The 21,976-nt window shown below is 40.1% G+C and overlaps 1 protein-coding gene across 9 annotated transcripts in view; it reads left to right on the top strand.

The window, feature by feature from the left end:
• The window catches only part of Sik2 (salt inducible kinase 2), a 100,651-nt gene that overhangs the window by 69,660 nt on the left and 9,015 nt on the right, over positions 1-21,976 (top strand). For 8 of the 9 annotated variants that reach the window (XR_003484743.2, XR_003484742.2, XM_027412163.2 and 5 more), the window contains 5 exons: positions 6,460-6,584; positions 6,984-7,107; positions 8,300-8,520; positions 10,143-10,295; positions 16,471-16,635. Coding sequence is in view for 7 of the 9 variants with exons in the window: in XM_027412163.2 (XP_027267964.1) it covers positions 6,460-6,584; positions 6,984-7,107; positions 8,300-8,520; positions 10,143-10,295; positions 16,471-16,635 (788 nt within the window). In the remaining 2 variants the exon portion in view is untranslated. The remainder of the gene's footprint in view (positions 1-6,459; positions 6,585-6,983; positions 7,108-8,299; positions 8,521-10,142; positions 10,296-16,470; positions 16,636-21,976) is intronic. The other variant, XM_027412165.2, reaches the window with a different exon arrangement.

The following is a 21,976-nucleotide window of genomic DNA, read 5'->3' as shown; positions in this document are numbered from 1 at the left end:
TATCATATAAAATGGGAAAGTGGCCTTGCATATGCAAGCATGATGACATACATCCATCAGTCCTGCTTTGCAGGTTCAGTTCATCAAGCCTGGATTGTAGAGGAGTGCTTTAGGCCTCCATTTATGTCTGTCCTTCCCATCCTTTCTCCACTAAGGCAAAAGATCATTGTTTCTTTGTTTCTTGACTCTTGGACTACCTGATTGGGAACAACTAGATGATTCTACATGGTTCCTACTAGTCTGAGGATAACATTTCATCTCAGCTTTGTGATTATTCCTGTGGCCTCCTATTAGACAGAATGGCTGGTGTTTGGAGGTGAAGGAGGCAACTGGCTTTTTCTTGATGTTGGACAACAAAATATGCATTGAAGTCAGGTTTGGCTAATGGGTTTTCAGTTTGTGCAATCAGTCAAGCCTGGTTCCTGTCACTCTCCTACCTTTCATTTGTCAGTATTCATTTCCTTGTGATTATCTTCTTCACTCCTACTAGGATAATAACAAACGTGTATCCTTTCATCAGCCTAATTCTATTGGTCATTTAAGAAAGGCTGAATTTAACCATCAAGCCACCTGTTTCTCAGCAAGATAATTTTTAAAATCACATTGACTGAGGTGTGTGTGTGTGTGTGTGTGTGTGTGTGTGTGTGTGTGTGTGTGTGTTCTATTTGGGAAGGGAAGTGTAAGTGCACCAGTGTGGAGGTCAAAGGACAACCTGCAAGAGTCAATTCTCAACTTCCTACACAGGGGTCCAGGAAATTGAACTTAGGTCATAATATGGCATCAGTCATCTTTTTCCAAAGAGCTATCCCATCAACCCTAGAATTATTGTAAAATTATAAAATAGACATTAGAACACACAGAGATGAAAAACTGCCTGAGGTGTAGTCCATAGAAATTACATTTTCCTAGCATAAAGTAAAGATCTTTATAGGTTTCCTTTTTAAAAAAATTAATGTATTTATTTGCTTTTCCCTTCTTTTAAAAAAACGACTCAAATTACTAAACAATTTTTCCTTAGTTACAAAAAAAAACTGAATGTGTTTAGTAATTATTATTTTGCAACAGTAAATACTGACCAACAGTTAATCATCCTTAGTTTCTTAGGCACAGCTTGGACTGTTGTGTATTCCTTGATGCTCAAACTCATGGCGTCACTTCAGAGCTGGCCAGGGGACAAAGCTCGGGCCTTGCTGAATCAGAGTCTGCATTGTAGCAGTTCCCAGCTGCATATTGCTGTAACAAACAGTAGAAATCTGTCCTGTGCTTGGTGTTCCCGTTATGCAGTAATCAACAACAGCTTATTTACTCTTTATATGACTCTTTTGTGCCTAAAACAGTGGCTCTTTTCGAATGATGCTCAGGCACTGGTAATTCAAGTTATTTATGATGACAATAATAGTGGCTTTGTTATCAGGAAGATAAAGGTCAGTTATCTTTCAAAACATGGGGCATAAAAGACTAATAGTTCCAATGTGTGATAACTGTGGCTTGTAACTGGTTGCATTAGAGGTAGTTATATGACTCAGCTTTTGAGGCCAACTTGATTCCCATGAGTGTCAGTAACTGATCTTCAGTTAAATATTCTAGCCCAAATCCTATCTTTCATAAATATTGAAACCATATATAAACCAAGTGTGTGAGTGTGTCTATATTGGGAAATCTTGAAACTATTGTGAGAGTAAAACTTCAGAGTGCATGCCTTAGTATCGCAGGGAGGAAAACATGCATCATCTTGACATAACGAGGACAGAGTTGTCTGCATAGCCCATCATGTACTCTTTTTGGCTTTTAGAGACAAGAGCTTCTCTGTGTTGCCATGGCTGTCCTGGAATTCACTCTGTAGACCTGACTGGCCTCAAACTCACAGAGATCTGCCTATCTCTGCCTCCTAAGTGCTGCTACCACCACCCGGCTCCTTCATGCACTCTTAGAATGAATATAGCTTCCTAAAATGAATATAAGTGTGCATTAAGATACAACTCTATAAACATCCTAATTGTTCACCTTCACATAGTAAGGTGCTGTGATTAAAGACCTGATAGTTCAGCTTCATCTGTCACAAAAATGAATTTAAAATCCTTCTTCTCTGTTTAATGGTAGGGATTGATCTGGATTTTAGGCAGCTTACCTCCAATTTTAAGTTATATTAAACTCTGCCTAGTGGCATAATTAGGGCTTTAATAAAACTATTTAAACAAGCACTCTTGACCTGTATTTGAATTCAGTTTTACTCACTTGTAGCTGAGGATACTTAAACATATCAATGTACAAATCTGGGGCCTAATCTAGGTTTCTAAATATTTTATTCAACAAAAAGAACCATAGCATCTTGGAGAAGTAGTGGTGTTAAGGGTAGGGCGAAGAAGATACAAGATGAGCTTGGGTAATCTTCTGGTGTCTGAAGATACAGAAGTACGTAAAACTAAATTTAAAAAAGAAAAAAATGTTAAAAGAAGCAGATTAGAAAGACATAGGCATTAGCCAAAGCTCGAACAGTTGGAATGTCTGAATATATGACAGCAGTATTCCGTTGTAGTTCACAGAGTCAAATATCTACAACAGTGAATGATCCAGCAGTGTAATAAATAAACATCTCTTCATCACAGAGGAATTGTAATTAATGAGGTGATAGATTTAATTAGTGAGATTTGGCCATTGAACAATGCAAACATATCAGAATATCACATTGCAGTCCATAAGTATATATTATTTTATATTTGGCATTTTAAAAATGAGATTTAGAGCCAGCAAGATGGCTCACTGTGGGTAATGGCACTTGGTGAGAAGCCTCATGACCTGAGTCGAATCCCTGGAATCCACATAGTGGAAGGAAAGAACTAATCCCAGCAAGTTGTCGTGTGACATCCACATGTGTGCCATGGCATGCACATACCTCTACACATAGATAAATATTTTTAAATGAAACTTTAAAAATAGAATTGAGGCCATGCTAGACAGGAAACATTTTCCTGTTTAATTCTCTGATCTGACGTGGCCTGAAATCTACATCTGGGCTAGAGATGCCCAAGTGGTTGTTTCCCTAATTGTTGCCCAAAGCTGATGATGATGGGATCTGTAACTATTCTGAGTTGTTGTGAGACTTTGCTGTATGCTGTCTCCAGTGGCTAACAACACAAACCATATGTACAGCATTCGTGTGTGTAGTAAAGAGATTAGCGAAGTGGTTAATATGATGAAATGGGAACACAATAGGCTCTGTATCTGTGGGCCCCACATCCTGGGATTTAATCAAGCACAGATGATGGAAAGTATTGCTTATTGGTACTATGTGGATAGACCTAGGAAGGTTGTATCTCTACTAAACCTGTGCAGAGTTGTTTTGTTATTTTTGTTGTTGGTTGTGGTGGTTTTGCCATTATACTGTAAGCAATTAAATATAGCAACTATTTAGACTGCCTCTGTACTGTATTAGGCATTGTACATAATCCAGAGATGATTTAAAGTATAGGAGGAAGTGTGAGGGTTGTATGCAAGTACTGCCCCGTTTTATATAAGGGGCCTCAACATCCAGATTTTGCTACCCACTGAGGGTCCTTTAACCAGTCCCCCAGAGATACTGAAGGGCAGTTGTATAGTCTGTTCTGTCTTAGTAAATGGTAATCAGAAATCCTGAATGTTTCTATTTCATCTACATGCTCACCCCTTACCTCATTCACTGTATTCCATTTACAGAAAGCTATAGGCTGTAAATGAAAAAAAATTACCCAGATTTCTATGAAGAAATATAAATGGCTTTTAACAATGCCTTTTTATTGCCAATTCTTTAACCTCGAAGTTATTAACTTGGTTACAAATAGCTAACATCACTGCATCAGGGAAGGATGTAAGGTGCGGTTAAACCTGGTTTCTGGTCCATGTCTGCAGTGCAGTAGCCAGCTGCATCATCCTCAGGCAAGTGCTTAACTTTCTCCTGAAGTAAGTTTTCGACATTGCTTTACTAAAGACTACCCAAAAAGCTTAGATTACCATGTAACATGATAAAAAAAAAAAAAACCTTTAAAAGACAAAGACATGGGCTGCACGTGTAGCTTTCCCTGCATACATGATGCCCTCACTGCCATTTACAGAGTACATTGTGTTTCAGAGCCTTTTTCTACGTAAGTACATCTTAAATCTTAGCAGCAGGTTATCACAAATATAATTTTGGAAGTGCTCTGGCAAAGGCTCTTGGATGTGAACAGGTTTGGTTCTGTGATAGTGTAGTGAGCCTGGCTGCCATTCAGTGTGGCTCTGATTGTTCTACAGAATTGGATACCTAGAAAACATGTGTCCATTTAGTACCACCTTTTTGTGACTCAACAGAATGCTTTCTCTGCCCAGATCTGCACAAATTAGGTTGGAAAGGGCTACCCTAGACATGGTGATTCTTCCTCAGTTCTTGCTGTCGGACTCAGAAATGTACTGATGAGTGACCTCAAGGCCACATGCCAAGCTGTCTTCCCAACAGGCTTGTGTCCTCCCTCCTTAGAGTTCATTTCTCCAGGGTGTTCGGAAGTTCCGAGTGAAGCACTTTGTCTAGCTCTTTAAGACATTCAAACTCTTTCATGCTACTTGAAAAACTCATCTTGCCGTTGTGTTTTAAAATGCAGTCAACACTGTGCCTGCCTCAGGCTCTCCAATCATTTATTCCAGAGTTGGGTTGTGTCTCTACAGGAAATTAGCCTTTTCCTCTTTAAAGTAGATTTGAGTACCTAATTCTTAACTCATTCGAGAGTTTAGTTTTTCTAAATATTATAAACATCTCTGTGCATGACAAAGATCTCTGGAGTGGTGTTACATTGTAAAGATGGATGTGATTGGCACCCTGTCCCCACGACCTCATATTGCCCACAGGCATGGGTTGAGGCTGGGGCTTTTTCCCAAATGCACCTTCTTTTCTCTCCTGAGCCTTACGCTCCTGCTGGTTTTTCTGCTCTTCTGTGCAGTTCCTCATGACCTTTTTCTCTGGTATCAGTGGTCTCACTGAAGAAGCACTGACATTTCACATCTGTGTTCTCGGCATTTCATGTCTTCAATCATTAATCCTTGCTGCATCTTATCTGGGCAGGTCAGTAATTCTCACTGGCATAGATTTGGAAACCTAAGCTTCAGAGATGTAAAATACCTTTCCTAGGACACTAGGGTTAGAAAGAGACAAACTCTTAAGTCACTTCTAGTTCTCCCTAACTTTGTAGTTATTATTCTCTTCCATGAAGCAGCTATGACATGGTTACAGTAATTACTGTGTCTGATGCTTACCTGTTCTTATGTCTGCAGGCTGAAAGAATATTTTTTCCAAATGTGTATTGTCTCAAGGCACAAACAAAGCAGGAGTTTATGTTAGCACATTGGTCAAATCCTCATGACAGCTGCCATCTGGGCATGTTTATTATTGCAGCTTTACAGGAAGGGAAACTAAGGTTCACAGGCACTGTCTCTGGCCCTAAAGCCAGTCTGGCTGGCAGTGGAGACTGGATCCACTTTTTTTGAGTCTTTGCTTAGGCTCCCTGTGCGTGCAATGCTTTGCACATACTAGTAGAAAGCCAGAGCCTCTCACTTTCAAGACTCAAAGCACAAGAGATTGTGGTCCTAACTTGTACAACAGTTGGAATTTGTTTCTTGAGTCTTATCAAAAGGGTAAACATCCATCTATGATAAAAGACACTGAAAACTTGTATGCATGTGCATATGGAAGGCATTGAGTAGAGTGTTTGCAGAGTGCATTCTGGGTATCAAAACTGTAGTGTCACTGTGACTAAGATTATAAGGGGAAAGGCTTACAATTGTTTTGAAGTATAATGCCACTGCATTCCAGAAATGAGCATATAAGTGATAGTGGTGATGGGTGGCTTGTGGCCAGGCCATATGCTATCATTTGTTAACAAGATATTCAGATGTGTATCTGCCTATAGTAGGATGTATGGATCAACGTTTAAAGAGTTGTTAAAAATTCTCAGTTGCCTCAAAAGCTGGTATATGTTGCTACTTAGTTGGGTTTTACTCATTTACCTCTTATAGACTATACAGAATGAAAAGTCCATTAGTAATCATCAAGTAACTTACATTCTATAGTAGTCAAATTCACAGTGGTTGTCCACACAAATAGAACAAAAAAAGAAAGGCATGGTTTAAGAATTGCAAGGCAGGAAAATGATGAGTTCAAAGCCAGCCCAGGGCACACAGTGAGATCCTGTGTCAAAACAACAACAAAGACCATGGTTTAAAGTCATCTTCTATCTCTCACATGTTCTGTTTTAGTGGAGAACTCAATTTGCATATGCATTTATTCAGCAATGTTCATTATTGATTATTAGCTTATCACTGTGGTAATTATAGGGAAATACTACAAGATAGATGTCACCCTCATCTTTGTGGTCTCACATTACAAAATTGATTATTGAGAAATGCAGTGTAGATTGGGAGCAGAAATGAAAGTAACATTTATTTCCATCCCAACAGATTTCGGTTTTGGAAATTTCTTTAAAACTGGTGAACTTCTTGCAACATGGTGTGGCAGCCCCCCTTATGCAGCCCCAGAAGTCTTTGAAGGGCAGCAATATGAAGGACCACAGCTGGACATATGGGTACTGCTTTGCTTTGATATGTTAAATGTATCTATCATAATAATTGGTACTCTGACCTATCTTAGAAGCTCCTGATATTCAACACATGGATAAGATTTCATAGTCTCCCCATCCAGTGGACTGTAATTAGTCAGAACATCTGGAGATGGATCCCTAGGAAAGAACTTCTGGGGACAAGTGTCACCATCCTAATATCAACAACGATTTGAAGTGATGTGGTGAGCAAAATGATCAAATTCAGATCATTTGGTATTTATGCCTAACTCTCACCACAGAAGTAAGATGGGAATTTTGGACAGGAACCCATCAATCCATGTAGTTTTAGGAGCTGTGGCGGGTTTTGGAAAATCAGCGTGTTGAAGTTCTCCCTGAAAGTGACTGCGTTGTTTTCTTCCCTAGAGCATGGGAGTTGTTCTTTATGTCCTTGTCTGTGGAGCTCTGCCTTTTGATGGACCAACTCTCCCTATTTTGAGGCAGAGGGTTTTGGAAGGAAGATTCCGGATTCCATATTTCATGTCAGAAGGTAACGAGCTGTTCCACATATTGGCTGTGCATTACGGAATTTGTGCTGTATGAAGTCCTAGCCAAAATTTCCCTGCTGAGAGTTTGGGTACCAGATAAAATGACTAAGTCATTTTAAAAGCCATGGAGCTCTGCAACACCCTCCATGTAGACGAGACAAGTTCCAACCTTCCTCCTTGTAACTGAGAACAGAAGCTACCCAGATTAAGAGCAGCAAGTCTTTCCATTCAGCTTGGGTCTATAAATGTCCCGGTTTATTTTAGACTCCATAGATGCTGGCTTACAATCATTTTACTCTATGTATGAAATAGATTTGCAAAATTAAAAGTCTTAAATTCAAAGTCAACTGGTGGAACTCTGATAAATTCAATTGAAATGCCACAGTCCCTACTTGTCTTGTTTTAGGCTGTCATATCGACGACAGTTTGATGACTCCTTAGTTGTGTCTTCAGTTTTCACCCTTATCTCTTATTCCTGCAAACAGTAGACATAATTAATGCACTGGGGAAGGCAAGGTCATACAGGCTCTGGAGACAGACTACCTGGTTGGAATCCTGAGTTAACTATTCACTGGCCCTGCAGTTTTGGCTCATCTGTAAAGCGGAGTTAACAATAATTCCTGCCCTTGAGGTGACATAAGGATGAAGAAATTACTCTGCACAAAGCACTTAGCACAGTGTCTGATAGATGTGAGTGGCAGGAGGCTGAGTTGGAAGAGAGTGGTGAAGAGCTTGCTGTCACTCGGAGCTGCAGCTGCAGTGTACATAGTGTCATCAGAAGCAGAGCTGCATACATGGTCCTTGGCAGCACTGATGAGAAAAGCTGCCGCTCACTGGAACAAGCATGATGCTCTCCCAGCTGGCTTTACTGAACATTCCTGAGTAGGACCAAGGATCAGTTCTTGTTCTGAGAATGAAGCTTAGAATTATTTTTCCTTTGTTGAAATCTAAGTGTGGCTAGATAAAACGCACCAGAAAGGCTTTTTCAGCACACAGGTAGGCTTATACTCACTTGTGTTTCCTAAGTGTTTGTTCAGCATCTGAACTTGACCAGTCACCCTTCATGCATTCATTTGCTCATTTGTCCTGCAGTGAAGGATACAGATATAATAAATGTTGTGCAAAGTAAGTATGGGCCATGTAAGTATGTCTGAAGGTGATCTATGTGACTTTTTATGGTTTTTTTTTCCACAGATTGTGAACACCTTATTAGAAGGATGTTGGTCCTCGATCCTTCCAAACGGCTAAGCATAGCTCAAATCAAGGAGCATAAGTGGATGCTCATAGAAGTTCCTGTACAAAGACCTATTCTCTATCCACAAGAACAAGAAAATGAGGCGTCTATCGGAGAATTTAATGAACAGGTTCTGCGATTGATGCACAGCCTTGGAATTGATCAGCAGAAGACTATTGAGGTAAAGTGATGGAGATGTGTCTGGAGATATTTTAGGGTTCTTCTGTGTTTGTCCCTTAAATTTCCATGCTCACACCTGTCATTCTGGTCTTTTAGCACATACTCTCCAATGCCTGGGTGTACTGCTCAGGGTTCCCTGATGATGACATCAGGCTCTATTTACAGTTGCTGTTATTCAATCTCTAATAATCTCCTTCCTTCACCCTCTCTGCCAAGAAGCCCAAGGAAATAATTTTCAGAGGATTCAAAAAAGGCTAAGACTGGGGCTTAAATATACAAGATAGAGGCTGGGCATGGTGGTAATACACACCTTTAATCCCAACACTGTGAGGCAAGTAGATATCTGTGGGTTCAAGGATAGTCAGAGTTATATAGTGAGACCCTATCACCAACGAATACAAGGTTTCTTTGAAAGTGAAATGAAGTTTGATAATGGTATAAAACCAGTTTGTATGAACTATAAATGTACATATATGGAACAAGACTAAGGACTGAGCCAAGAGCCAACAGAAAAGCATCACATTAAAGCAAGCCAGTGGAGGGTTAGGAGACCCAGAGAAACTAAACAGGCAAAACCAAGTGAAGTTGTGGTTTGGAAATATTAATGGTTATAGAATGAAGAAAGATTTGAACCTGGAAATTTCCTCTTGGCTTTTTTTTCTATCTAACAGTTAGCATGCATATAGAACATACACAGTGCCTGCACAATAGCAGCCCCACCAAAGCAGAGCAGTGCCTTTATAGAGACTGTTTCTTATCTCCTATTGTGGCTGTGAGCAAAACCAAACTTGCTGTCTCACTCTGTGCTTTGTGCACTCAGTGATGTTTTCCATGGAATAGATTCTGGGCTTCTGTGGGTCCCTCTGGTCTGTGAGTTTTTTGTTTTTCCTGAGGGTTTCCTGTTACCCCATACAGCACCCATATGGATTGTCAGGTGGTATTAGAAGCCAAAAAAGAAGTTGTTTCTCTATTGCACTGGCGTCCCAGGAAAGCTGGCAGACTAGCAATGTGAAAAATTTGGGAAGTAAGTTTTTATTCAAGGTTTTCAAAGGGTGGGACTGCAGAAACAAGAGGAAAATATTACCTAAGAACACAGACACAGTGTCTCTCCATCTACCATCCAGATGTCATTGTCCAGCCCAAAATAACCACCAGAAAGCTCTGCAAAGGCTTTGTTCATTCACGTCAGAGTTTTCAGAATTGAACTTGGTTTGCCTGAAGCTTCAGAGTTAGAACTTTGGAGCACAGGGTGCTGGCCAGCCTTACTTAGTACTAAGTACCTTGGTATCTAAAATTGAGTGAGTGAAAATACAGATCTAAAATCTCAAGCCAAAATTATTATGGAAATTCATGTGCGTGGATCTCAGAGGGCTCACTTGTTCCTGTACAGCTTTATTTGTTAAGACACAAACGAAATATCTCCACATGTACCTTTGAACATCATGGCAGCAGGGGCACATGGCAGAGGCTATTACTCCCTTCTTAGAAGCCGGGGGAATGGAAAAGGGAGGTTTTGTGATTTTTATTTGCAGAACACTTACCTTACCCTCCCCTTTAAAGAAGTATAGATCTCTTAGTTGGTTTTTATCGTTCTCTACCTTCAGCACTTGTTTTTTCTTTCAGTCTTTGCAAAACAAGAGCTATAATCACTTTGCTGCCATTTATTTCTTGTTGGTGGAACGTCTGAAATCACACAGGAGCAGTTTTCCTGTGGAGCAGAGACTTGATGGCCGCCAGCGCAGGCCTAGCACCATTGCGGAACAAACAGTTGCCAAGGTAACGGCCCATAGAGCCACCAGTCTCATCTATGCATGTGCTTTTTTATGTTTGGTACAAAAGGTTAGTATCTCATCTTCTACAGTGTTTTCCTGGGTTTCAGCCACCGTCACTCACTAGAGTCTCAAAACTTTTAGCACCTTCCTGCTTTTAGGGATTAACTTTAATTTTTTTTTTTGTCTTTTAATCACTTAATCATTTGCTAATCTTGAGAATTAATGTAACTAGCCTGTACTTTCAGTTCATTTAACAGAATTATGTTGCACATTGACCATGTGCAGGCTGCTGTTGTTAGGTACTCTAGGAGTTTGAATGCATGGAACACCATCATGGTTCTCAAAGCTGTAGTCTAGAAGCAATAAGAGAAGGCCAGAATCATTCTCTAGGACAGGAATATGGGTGCTATTGAAGAGCTGAGGGCAAGGGAGAGAGGCTTATTTGAATAGGAAGAGCTTCATGGGAAAGATGACATTTAAAACAGCTCTTCATGGAGGTATGAGACTGTGAAAGCAACATTCAATACCAAAGACATGACTAGGAAGGTGATGCACACAAAATGAATAAAAGTGCTCACATGGCCTGTAGGCCCTGTTCCTACTAATTCAGTCCATTTGAGCTGAAGTCTAAGAAAATAAAAATTTGGAATGGTAATTGGAAGCAGTATTGTGAAGAGCTTCCTAATGCCAAGGATGACTTATAATTGAGGAAGCAATAACAATCTTACGAAGACCATAAGCCAGTTAGTATGGGAGCATTAGAAAGGATGGCTTGGTTAGGGAAGAGCTGGGGACAGGGGGCAGGATCTCACTGGCTGGCCTGGAACTTGTTATATAGACCAGGTTGGTCTCCAACTCCCAGACATCCACTTGCCTGTACTGGGATTAAAGGTGTGTGCCACCCTGCCTAGCCTAGGAAGCGCAGAAATTTTTGAAGAATGCCTCTGAGATTCTTACACTAATTGAGATGCAGAATGCTGAAGACTTGATGTAGTGCTGGTAGAAAGGGAGGAAGGGCTCAGACAGCTAGACCTGTGTGAGTTTAACACTGATGGGAAACGCAGCTCCACTTAGTGATTAGAGGCAGGGGTGCCAGAGCGATTCCCAGATTCTGTGCCTCACTTGACCTGTCCTAAAATGGGAATGACACTAAGTGCTGTGACAAGATGAGTTGATATCTGTGAAGCCTGTAAACAGTACCTAGCACATAGCACATGCTGAGTATCTGTTCCACAACAGAGTTAGAGGCAACATTCTCCTCAAAGGCCTAAAGACACAGTGAGCACATAGCTCAATGCTAGGAGAGTGATGTGGTCTGAGAGAGGTCTAGGACTTGTGTGGAGCGGCTGGGAAAGGAATGGTTTCTTCCCATTAAGATGCCTGCCTCATCTGTAAGTAGCACTCCATGTTAAACAGAATTATAAATGTACAGGGATATAGAAAGATTTTTTCATTGGCTTCTATAGAACATGAAAAAATGAGGGAATGAAAATTCTTGATTTCTAACAGGTGAATTATATATTTTTCTTAAATATCTTATAAATAAAATAATGTGTCAATACAATTGTGAGGGAATACTGTATCAGTATAGCTCCAGATATTTGTATTACAGTATTTCTGAGCATGTTGACACCTTCAGCATTGAATAGCATTGCTTTTGAGCAAGAGAGGAAGGGAAAAAAAAACTCCTAAGCTGTATTGATAATAGTGAGCTATAGTGAAGTCCTTCCTACATACAAGTATGGCTAGACAAAAGGAGAGGAAACAGGATGCCACTAGTGTAGTAACATACTTTCTCGACTAAGTTTCTTTATTCTTCTTAAATATTCCACAAGTGAGAGTGGTGAAGGGTTACATCAACAGTTGTTCCCAAGCACCAGCACGTGTTGCTGTACAAGATCCTTCCCTGTCTGCATGGTAAGCAAATCCCTCAGATATCTCAAATTGTGTTTAATTTGGCTTGGGGTACAGGTGTATAATGTACATGGCTTCTTTTGTTGGTAACTTAAGTTTTTACTGCCAAGCACACCATGAGTTCTTTTCATTGTGTGCACTGGCCCAAGTCAGCATCAAACTGCATACTATGACTTCACATGTCTACCTCTAAAATACAGCGTCTCAACTCACCTACTAACTTGTTGAAAATGCCTTCTGAACCCTAAGAAGGAGGTCCCACAGCTGAAGAAATGCTTCCTGCCCTCTGTTTTAGTGGGTCTTGTCCAAAAAAACAAAAAACTGATTTGCCCAAAGTTTTTAATAGAGCTTCCTTGTTTTGTTTATTTTATTTATTTTATTTTGGGTTTTTAGAGACAGAGTTTCTCTGTCTACCTCTGGCTGTCCTGGAACTCACTCTGTAGACCAGATTGGCCTCTAAACTCACAGAGATCCACCTGTGTTTTCCTCCCTGGTGCTGGGATCCAAGATGTGCGCCACTACCTGGCGAGCTTCCTTGTTTGAATTTTCTTTTAAAAAGCAAGTAGACTGCAGGGCATTGGTGGCACTTGCCTTTAATCCCAGCACTCGGGAGGCAGAGGTAGGTGGATTTCTGTGAGTTTGAGGCCAGCCTGGTCTCCAGAGCGAGTGCCAGGATAGGCTCCAAAGCTACACAGAGTAACCCTGTCTCAAAAAATAAAGAGAGAGAGAGTAGACATAACACTAAACAAAACAAAACCAGGAAACAACATACAGAGGTCACACAAACTATAGAATCATGCAGGCCTTGAGTTCTACATAGAGATTAGTGATTTTGCTCTGGTCAGCATTTGTGAAATCCTATGTCTGTAAATATAAAAGGGAAATAGTGCCTGCTTAATATGCTTGCTGCCAAGATAAAATTAGTTAAGCTGTGGGAACAGTTGTGTTCAGCAGAGTACAGTTCTCATCTGCTAGGCAGTGTAGCAGCCACTGAAGTACCCAGGAGCCAGCCCTTGCTCATAAGCAGTCGTCATTCTAGTGATGGAGTGCCCATCATTGTTTTGTACACAGCAGTGAGCTTCTCACTATAGGTAGGTGGCAAGTACTTTTCATTTGCTGTATGTCATGCCAGAAACTTTGCAAATAACCAGCTTCAGGAAACTATTTAGGAGAAAAAAAAAGAGAACTTTTACCCTTTTCTCATAAACCCTACATACTAGTTTTTAAACAACCTTTCTACTTTGAGTTTGTATCAGCTTCAAGCAGACGAGAATAAAACTCTCTTCTGCTCTATCTGATTATAGGTTGTTCCACAACCGTAGGACAGAGTTTTATCTTAATTTGTTTGGGCTGCCATAGCAAAATACAAGATCGGCATTTATGTTCTCATGATTCTGGAGGCTCAAAGCATGAGATCTGGGAGCCCTCAAGTGAGTTTCTAGCACAGTCTCTCTTCTAGGCTAGTAGATGGTTACCTCCTGCTGCGCCATCATAGGCTTTTCCTCGTGGATTATGGGGAGACCTCTGTGTCTCTTACTCCTCTTATGAGAATATCAGCCTGCTGTGTAGTATGCACCTGTGACTCAGTGGCCAGCAGGTATGACATAGTAACGTTCTCTCATCACTTTATAATTTGAGAATACCTTTATGTGTCAATATCCTCCTTTATTCCAGAAGGATATTTTTTTGCCTAATACTGGGGATTGAACCCAGGGTTTTGTACTTCCTTGTCAAACCCTCAACCACACCACATCTCAGCTTCTGAAGACTTCAATAGTCACTTCACACAGACTAATAAAACATGACTATATTTCCTAGGAAATGTTACATCAAAATGATATACCTTCTTGTTATATCCAAATTCTTGGTTAACTTCTATAGTCTTAAAAGTGGTTGAGGAGGCCAAGTGTCATGGTGTGTGCCTGTAGTCCTAGCACTATGGAGCCTGGAGGATTCAGGGGTCAGTGCCAGCTGGAACTCCAGAATAAAACCTTGTAAAAAAAAAAAAAAAGAGTTGTCAAGGAAAATGTGGTGTGCTTAGTCTGACACAGCTCAGTCCGCCAAAAAGAGTCAAAATTCTAGGGAGACATGACCAAGCTAGAACAGCCCTTGTGATCAGATGTGGGCATCTCATTTCCAGTGCACTGTCTTTGGGGAAGGCTTTCCCTACTCTCAGGTGAAAGGAACAGGCTCTGAAATTAGGGAACTAGAAATTGATTGAAAAGCTGCTGATGAGATAGGACTGTAGTAAATGTACCTTATTAGGAAATGAAAGTGTTGCATGGTAGCCAGAAAGATTAAAGCCCAAAGAAGGATGATGGAAGAAAAGCTGCACCTTTATCGTGCTCAGATGGTGTGTAGTCTTGTTTGCAGTGTTTCCCATCCACTCACTACAAATGGTATACTGTTTTATCCAATTTTTCATGCAATGTATCTAATGATATTAGTATCAGAATATATCCTATATAAAGTGTATTTAAGCCGGGCATTGGTGGTGCATGCCTTTAATTCCAGCACTCGGGAGGCAGAGGCAGGCAGATCTCTGTGAGTTCGAAACCAGTCTGGTCTACAAGAGCTAGTTCCAGGACAGCCTCCAAAGCCATAGAGAAACCCTGCTTTGAAAACCACAAAAAATCAAAACAAAAAAATTATCAATTTAGCTGAACATCGTGGCTAATTTAATTGAGATTAAATTATGTATTTAATCTCAGCACTTGGGAGGCAGAAGCTGCTGGATCTCTATGCATTCCAGGCTGGCCTGGTTTACATAGCAAGTTCCAGGGCTACATGGAGAGACCCTGTCTCAGAAACAAAAACAAAAACAAAAAATCAGCTTAAAAGTCCAACTGGAAGCAATGAGACACTGACTGAGACCAAAACTGCATCCATCTTCCTGTCCAGTTGTTTTGCCCTTGGGGTCATTTTAAGACTGGAAGGGAAAGAGGAATTAACATAGCTAAACTGAGGGATTCACATGTTAACTTTCAGTCTTAGCTTCACTATGAAGTGGGTATTACACCATTTCGACAGGAATAGAAAAGATTCAGAGAAAGTTAGATTGCCTGATTAAAGTCATCATACAATTAATAAGTAAGTAATTGTCTTACTTATTAATAAATCAAGCCCACACCTTGAAAAAGAAATAGAATTTCATACAGTTTTGTCCCTTTTGTTTGTATTTAAAAGTCACCATCTTGTATCCCTTGTAACTGTAGCAGGGAAAATAGAGGCTGTTTCTCTTCCTGTTAGAATCTGGTAAGATAATTGTCCCCTTTGATGTTTCACAGTGTCTGTTATAGCTATATCTTAGTTCAAGATATAGCTAAGAAATTATTCTGCCAGTTCTTAAAAGCTGTGGATGGAAGGACCATACAGGAGCTTCAGAAGTAAGATTAGTCATTGCCAATTGTCAAAAGGAAAGACTCTTAAATGATTTTTATAAGAATAGTGTAATCTTTGTTTACTTAAAGCACTTAAAATAGACAGAAGAGTGGATTGAACCACCTACAGGAGGCCAAGGGTGATGGTGGCACATACTTGTAACCCCAGCATTTAAGAGGTAGAAGCAGTAGGCCCAAGGTGATAAGAGAGAAAGGCAGAAATAGACCCAGAGCTCTGTGTAGCAGACTAGTTTCAAGAACAGTACTTGTAGCAATAAACATTTCTCCTATTCCTGCAGCAGGCAAAGGAAGGGGACCATCCTGTCACCCTGAGTAACTGTTTCTCTCTTCTTCTTCCCATGGGGAGGAAAAGTAGGAAAAGACAATTACTTCATGTACCTTCTTTATAGCTAGCTGTGGGCTTGTGTATATCAGACCCTAGCTCATTGTTGAGTTCCTATAGGCTGGGCGATTTCGGGGTTTGGGGTGTTTTTGTTGTTGTTGTTTTGTTTTTTGTATCTTTCAGTTAGCATATTTAAAGAAAAAGTGGAAGTTTATTGAATCGAGACAAAGCTCCTTCTTTGATTCATTACAAAGGCTATGTTTTGCCTCTGTGGAAGGTCTATCTCTCACAGTGAGACAGGAACCAAATTCTGTACAGTTTATTTCAGAATGCCTGATTTATTGAGACTTAAATTTAGTGCTTACCATGCGCGTGCATGCATACATGTATACACATACAGGCAAGTCTTTTCTGGAGTTCCAGTGAATAACACCTTATCTTTTTATTGCCTCAGGAAGACTTGCTTAGTTCTAAGAGTAGAATGCATGTGTATAGAACAAGTAATAATGTTCCCATGCTGTCTGTTCTTGCCATATTTTCAGGCACAAACTGTGGGGCTCCCAGTGACCTTGCATTCACCGAACGTGAGACTGATGAGATCTACCCTCCTCCCACAGGCATCCAATGTGGAGGCCTTTTCATTTCCAACATCCAGCTGTCAAGCAGAAGCCGCCTTTATGGAGGAAGAGTGTGTTGATACCCCTAAGGTATGGATGGTGTGCTTGAGTGCTCCAGCAGTGCAGAGTGGCTGGAGAGTGCAGTTTGGTGTATAGTGTTGTAGTGTGGTTTTGCTGGATGTTGCTTTGGCTTTGGTGAAGAACCTTATTAAGATGTTCAAAGATCAGCTCTCATCCATTAAATAACAACTCTCAGGCCACATAAACCCTCTGCTTTTTCCTTCCCTAACCAATTCCTCTTCTCCCCCAAGTTTTAAGAGTCCTCGTAAATGTTTGGGTGCAAGAGTGGATGGGTGGGTAGGCAGGTTGTTTGACTTTAAAAGTTATGATTTTAAAAACAAAAAGTCACCTATTGTATTGAATTAGACTTTATAATTGTTGCCTCTCTTCTATGCAGTAAATACAAAGTGATAGGATCTCTTTGACTGACTAAATATCCTTTTTGGGCATGTTTAAAGGGTTTGTATTTGTTTGTTGTATTGTATAAAGATGGCTGTTGGGAAATGGAAGATGACCACGTCTTTCATGCAATGGATTTTTTCTGACTTCTAATGTAAATGCTACATACTCAATACCAAGTGCTATACACATGATCATATTAATAGGAAATGGTGTCATATAAAAATATAGGTTTGGGGGTATATTAAAATGCCCTTTACTAAGCTGTTTGGATTTGGGCAAGCTGACTTTTGCTTTTCTCTGTATAAAAGATACCAGTTTTAGGAGAGAGACTGTTATGAGAATTAGGTAAGATAATCTGTGTAGTTTAGGGTAGATTTTAAATAGTCAACAAATAGTTTTCCCATGTTTTAGCCTCTTTGGGTAATAAAAATATGAATCAGACATGAACTTGCCTAACAGCCTGCTAGACTGTGATCTAACAAAAAGAATATTAGATGGAACTAAAACAACTGCTGAATAAATTGATAGCATGTCACACAGTGAGAAGTAAGTCAAAGTGAACCTAGAAAGAGGCAGGGGCATTTGATTTGGGGGTAACTATCAGAGCTGGAGCTGCAAAGTAGAGTAGAATCCACGCATCTGGAAACTAGAGTGGGGTCTCTTCAAGTGACCGGAACTGCTGTTCAAAATCAAGCTGTAGGTAATCAGGTTCATGTAAATCAGAGCATGTGTTCAGTTTGAGGGAAAGGGCATGTAAAGGAATAGAAGTAAAGATGCATGTGTTCATTTTGAATGGTAAGCAAACAATTTAGGTCTCTGGGCAGTGTTCTAGGTGTGGAGTGTGGTGAACTATCAGGTGAGATTGCTGATATGATAGTCAGACACAACTGAAGGTTTCTGAGCAAGTAAACACTATATGCATCCTGTTCTTCAAATTTTGCCTGATTGCTTCTCTAGCAGGCACAGGCTAGGGGACAAGAAAAATGGGAGGGTAAGCATGGGTCCAGGAGGGACATGATACAGGACCTGAAATCTCGGAATGAGCTGGAATGGGAGAAGAAGGATGGTAGCAGTGGGATTGAGAGGGTGGAAGTCCAAGCCTACAGCAAGATTTTGAGCCTAGACAAATGGGACAGGAAATGCCGTTGTGTTGAGACCTCTGGATGTCAGGTAGAGTCATAAGTTGCATGAGCCTAGCTGGAGCACAGGGACAGTGGCAGCTCGATGCCAGCCCATCAGAGCAGGTGCTAAGCCAGGTTGCTAAACAGGAATAGTTACTGGCCAGCCCTAAAGATGAGTCTGCTTCCTGTGGACTGTCTGTTTTCTATGCCTGTGTTTGCCTAGGATTACACTTTAGTGATACATACATTCATGCTCAGCATTTAGAAATAAATTAGGGCAGGATAATTCGTTTTTAAGATTAATTCTCTTGAAGAAATTAAAATGCAGTGTGTTGAAGTCTTGTCTGTAAGGGCACCAGGCCCAAAACACAGATTGGGCACTGTCTGCTATAATATATAGGGCAAGCTATTTTTAAAGCTTGTGATTGTTACAGTTACTAGGAAACAGACAGGAAATGAATGGTTTTGCAAAAGATATAGACAGTTGCTAGATGGTATATTCTCATTTGCAGGAATAAGAGTGTCAAACTGGAACTGGCCCCCACACCAGCAGTTCCACCCTGAAATTCAGACAAACCATAAACATCCACAGGACTTACTGTGAATCATTTTATGTCCTTATGAATACCTTTCTCTGAGGCCCATAAATAAATGCACACACAAAAGGACCTTTCAGTTCCCTTGTTCATACAGCTTCTTACACATTTCCTATATTCCATTTTTGCTTGCAGTCAAGGACTAGTACTGTACATTTAAAAAACATCACCTCTCCTTCCCTTAATTGTTAGGAAAATCACTTAAGGAGGCTGTCTTGAAACTTTGACTTGTAATTTCTGGGGTAGGAGGGGAGGGCATCTTTCTGAAAAGTTAACTGAAACCCTAAGGACATGGGGCTCATAGAGGGAAGACAGTTGCACAAACTGTGTAGAGTAAATCCCCCATATACACACATTCCAGTCCATTTCTAGTACTATTAGAGACTATAATAAAAAGATTTCCAAGTTCACCCCTTCACTAGCTGGTTGACAAGGAACCTTTAAGATAAAACTTGAAAATGCAAGTATGGTGGAGGTATTCCATGTCTAATTATTGCACCTTAATACTCTGCATTATGCAAGTGGTACACATGAGAGAAGATTTTAAAAAAACAAACACACCAGAATCTTAGTAGTGTTAACTCTAGTGGCTTTGGGGGAGAAATTTCACTTTCAATTCTGAATTTAAAATTATAATTTAAAATAAAAACAAAAAAAACTGGTCAGAATCATGCATGATAATATGAAGAGAATAAAGATGAAAATTAATTTAGTTATAATCTCACTACTCAAAAATAGCCTATTTGATGTCATACTATAAATTGGTAGGTAAGGTATAAGGCTCAGTGGATGTGAAGACTCTTAAAACTATTCTCTATTATGTGTAATTTTGTATCCTCTATATCTAGTAATTTATCATGAGAATTTTTCCCATGTCTTAAAGTAGTCTTTGCAAGCATAAACTTTAACAATTATGTAATCCATTGCTTTATACATCTCTTTCTTTAAATGCCGTAGCAGGCTTTTTTCTGTTGGGCCACCAACCAACTCCCAGATCATGACACAGAGACTTCTCATTAATTATGAAAGCTTGGCCTTAGCTTAGGCTTTTTTCTTGCTAGCTCTTATAATTTAACCTTTCTCTTCATCTGCATGTTGTCTTGGGACTTGTTATCTTTCTATATGTCTTTCCTGTTTCTCATGTCTGGCTGGCAGCTGCTGGCCCTGGGTATTCCTCTCTTTCTCCCTCTTTTTCTACTTAGGCCAAGATTTCTCCTATTTGTCCTCTCTGCCCCACCTATCCCTCTGCTGCCTCACTATTGGCCAGTCAGCTTTTTATTAGACCAATCAGGTACCTTAGGCAGGCAAGATGAAATAAATACAACACATGATTTACATAATTCAACAAATGCAGTGTAAACAAATGTAACACACCTTCACATAGTTAAAGTGATATTCTGCAGCATAAACAAATGTAACACATCTTTACCTAGTTAACATAATATTCCACAACAAAAAAGCCTATGGAACACAGTCATTTCCTTTTTCTTGCATCCTTAAGTAGGCTATGGTAGATAATTTTATGTCCAAGCCTTTAACTATTAAGCCCTATTATTTAAGGACCCATATCTAAGCCGAGTGTGTGTGCACATGTAACCAGCACTGAGTAGAACAAGGCAAGAGAACAGAAGTGCAGAGGTGCCCGGGCTCCATAGCAGAGCACCAGCTTCAAAAAGAATTTTCTGGCATTGTTGTGATTCCTTTCTTCCTTCTTCACTTGTTTAATTTGCCTTAAGGAAGGGAAAAAATGTTTTTTTAAGTGTTGTAGTTTTATTCTTATGTTTTTTATTGAAAAGCACTCCCCCTTTATTAAAAAAAATAACAACAAACTGTATTGGGTTTTAAAAGAACTCTATTTTTTCTAAATTATATTTGTTGATTCTCCCTACAACTTCACAACTATTTTACCAAAAAAAAAAAAAAAAAGAAAGAAAGAAAAAAGGTTGGAGCCTCCATACAGCACCTGCTCAACATTTGCCACACTTGCCAGGCACATGGAAAGAAATTAAATAAGGTCCATTTCTCTCCTCCAGACTTACTGGAGGAGAGAACGTACTGTATGAACGTACTCACCTGCCCACAGAATACCATAGACTGGATAGCTTAAACAACAGAAATTTTTTTCTCATAGTTCTGGAGGCCAGAGGGCAAGCTAGAGTTAGTTCCATCTGGTTCTGTTTCTGATGAAGTCTCCCTCCTGTCCTTTAGGCAGCCCCCTTCTCACTCTGTCTTGAGATATCCACAGCCTTTCCTGTGTGCTCAGGGGCAACTGAAAACAAGCTCTCGGATGTCTATCTTTTTCACTGTTTCTTAAGACAGAATCTCACTGTGAAACTCAGGCTGGCCTCAGTCACTTAATCCTCCTGCCTTGGCCTTCCTGAGTGCTGGTTCTAGGTATGCACCACCATACCTGGCATGTGTCCTTTCTTATTTTGTTAAGATGTATTTTATTTTTAATTATGAGTATGTGTCTCTGTGGGTATGTGCACATGAGTGTTGGTGCCCACAGAGGCAAGAGGTGTGAAATCCCATTGAGCTAGAGTTACAGTCAGTTGTGAGCCTCTTGACATGAGTGTCAGGAACTGAACTTGGATCATCTGCAAGAGCAGCAGTATGCATCTTAGCTGCTGATCTTAATGTGTCTTGTTTTATAAAGGGCTTCACTCATTTACAGACCCAATCTCCAAATACCTTAAGAATTAAGGCCAACATATGAATTTAGAGAGGCAGGCTCAGGGGCTTTCGAGTCAGTGCTGAGGCTCTGAGGGCTTTGACTGCTGTATGTATATGAGATCTCTGAAAAACAAAGTGTTAGAAGTTATACATTTTGCCCACATCTTGAAATCCTGTCATTTAATCTGTCTAGAGTATTTCTAGAGCATAAATTCTTATTTCTAGCAGCTTATGTCATTTATGTAGATTAGCCCAACATTTTAGTCATAATCCTTGTAGACTGTCTTAGTAGATGGTTAAGGGGTTTAGACAAGTGAGTTTTCTGTTGTTCTTTCTTGAAGGAAGACAATGAAATACACTAAAGAAGAATACTTACCTGGGTTTTCTTGCTGTCAAGTCCCTGGGTAAATTAGCGTGGGTGCTGTTCTGGTTAGTTTTTTGTCAACTTGACCCAAGTCATTTGGTAAGTAGGAACCTCAGTTGAGAAATGCCTGCACTAGACTGACATGTGGAACATTTTCTTATTAATAATTGATGGACAAGGGCCAAGCTCACTGGAAGCAGTCCCACCCCTGGGCA

This window comes from Cricetulus griseus, chromosome 4 (genome assembly GCF_003668045.3).
Source record: "Cricetulus griseus strain 17A/GY chromosome 4, alternate assembly CriGri-PICRH-1.0, whole genome shotgun sequence".
NCBI classification, from domain to species: domain Eukaryota; kingdom Metazoa; phylum Chordata; class Mammalia; order Rodentia; family Cricetidae; genus Cricetulus; species Cricetulus griseus.
The sequence above is the reverse complement of the archived record's forward strand: the minus strand, read 5'-3'. Positions and strand labels throughout refer to the sequence as shown.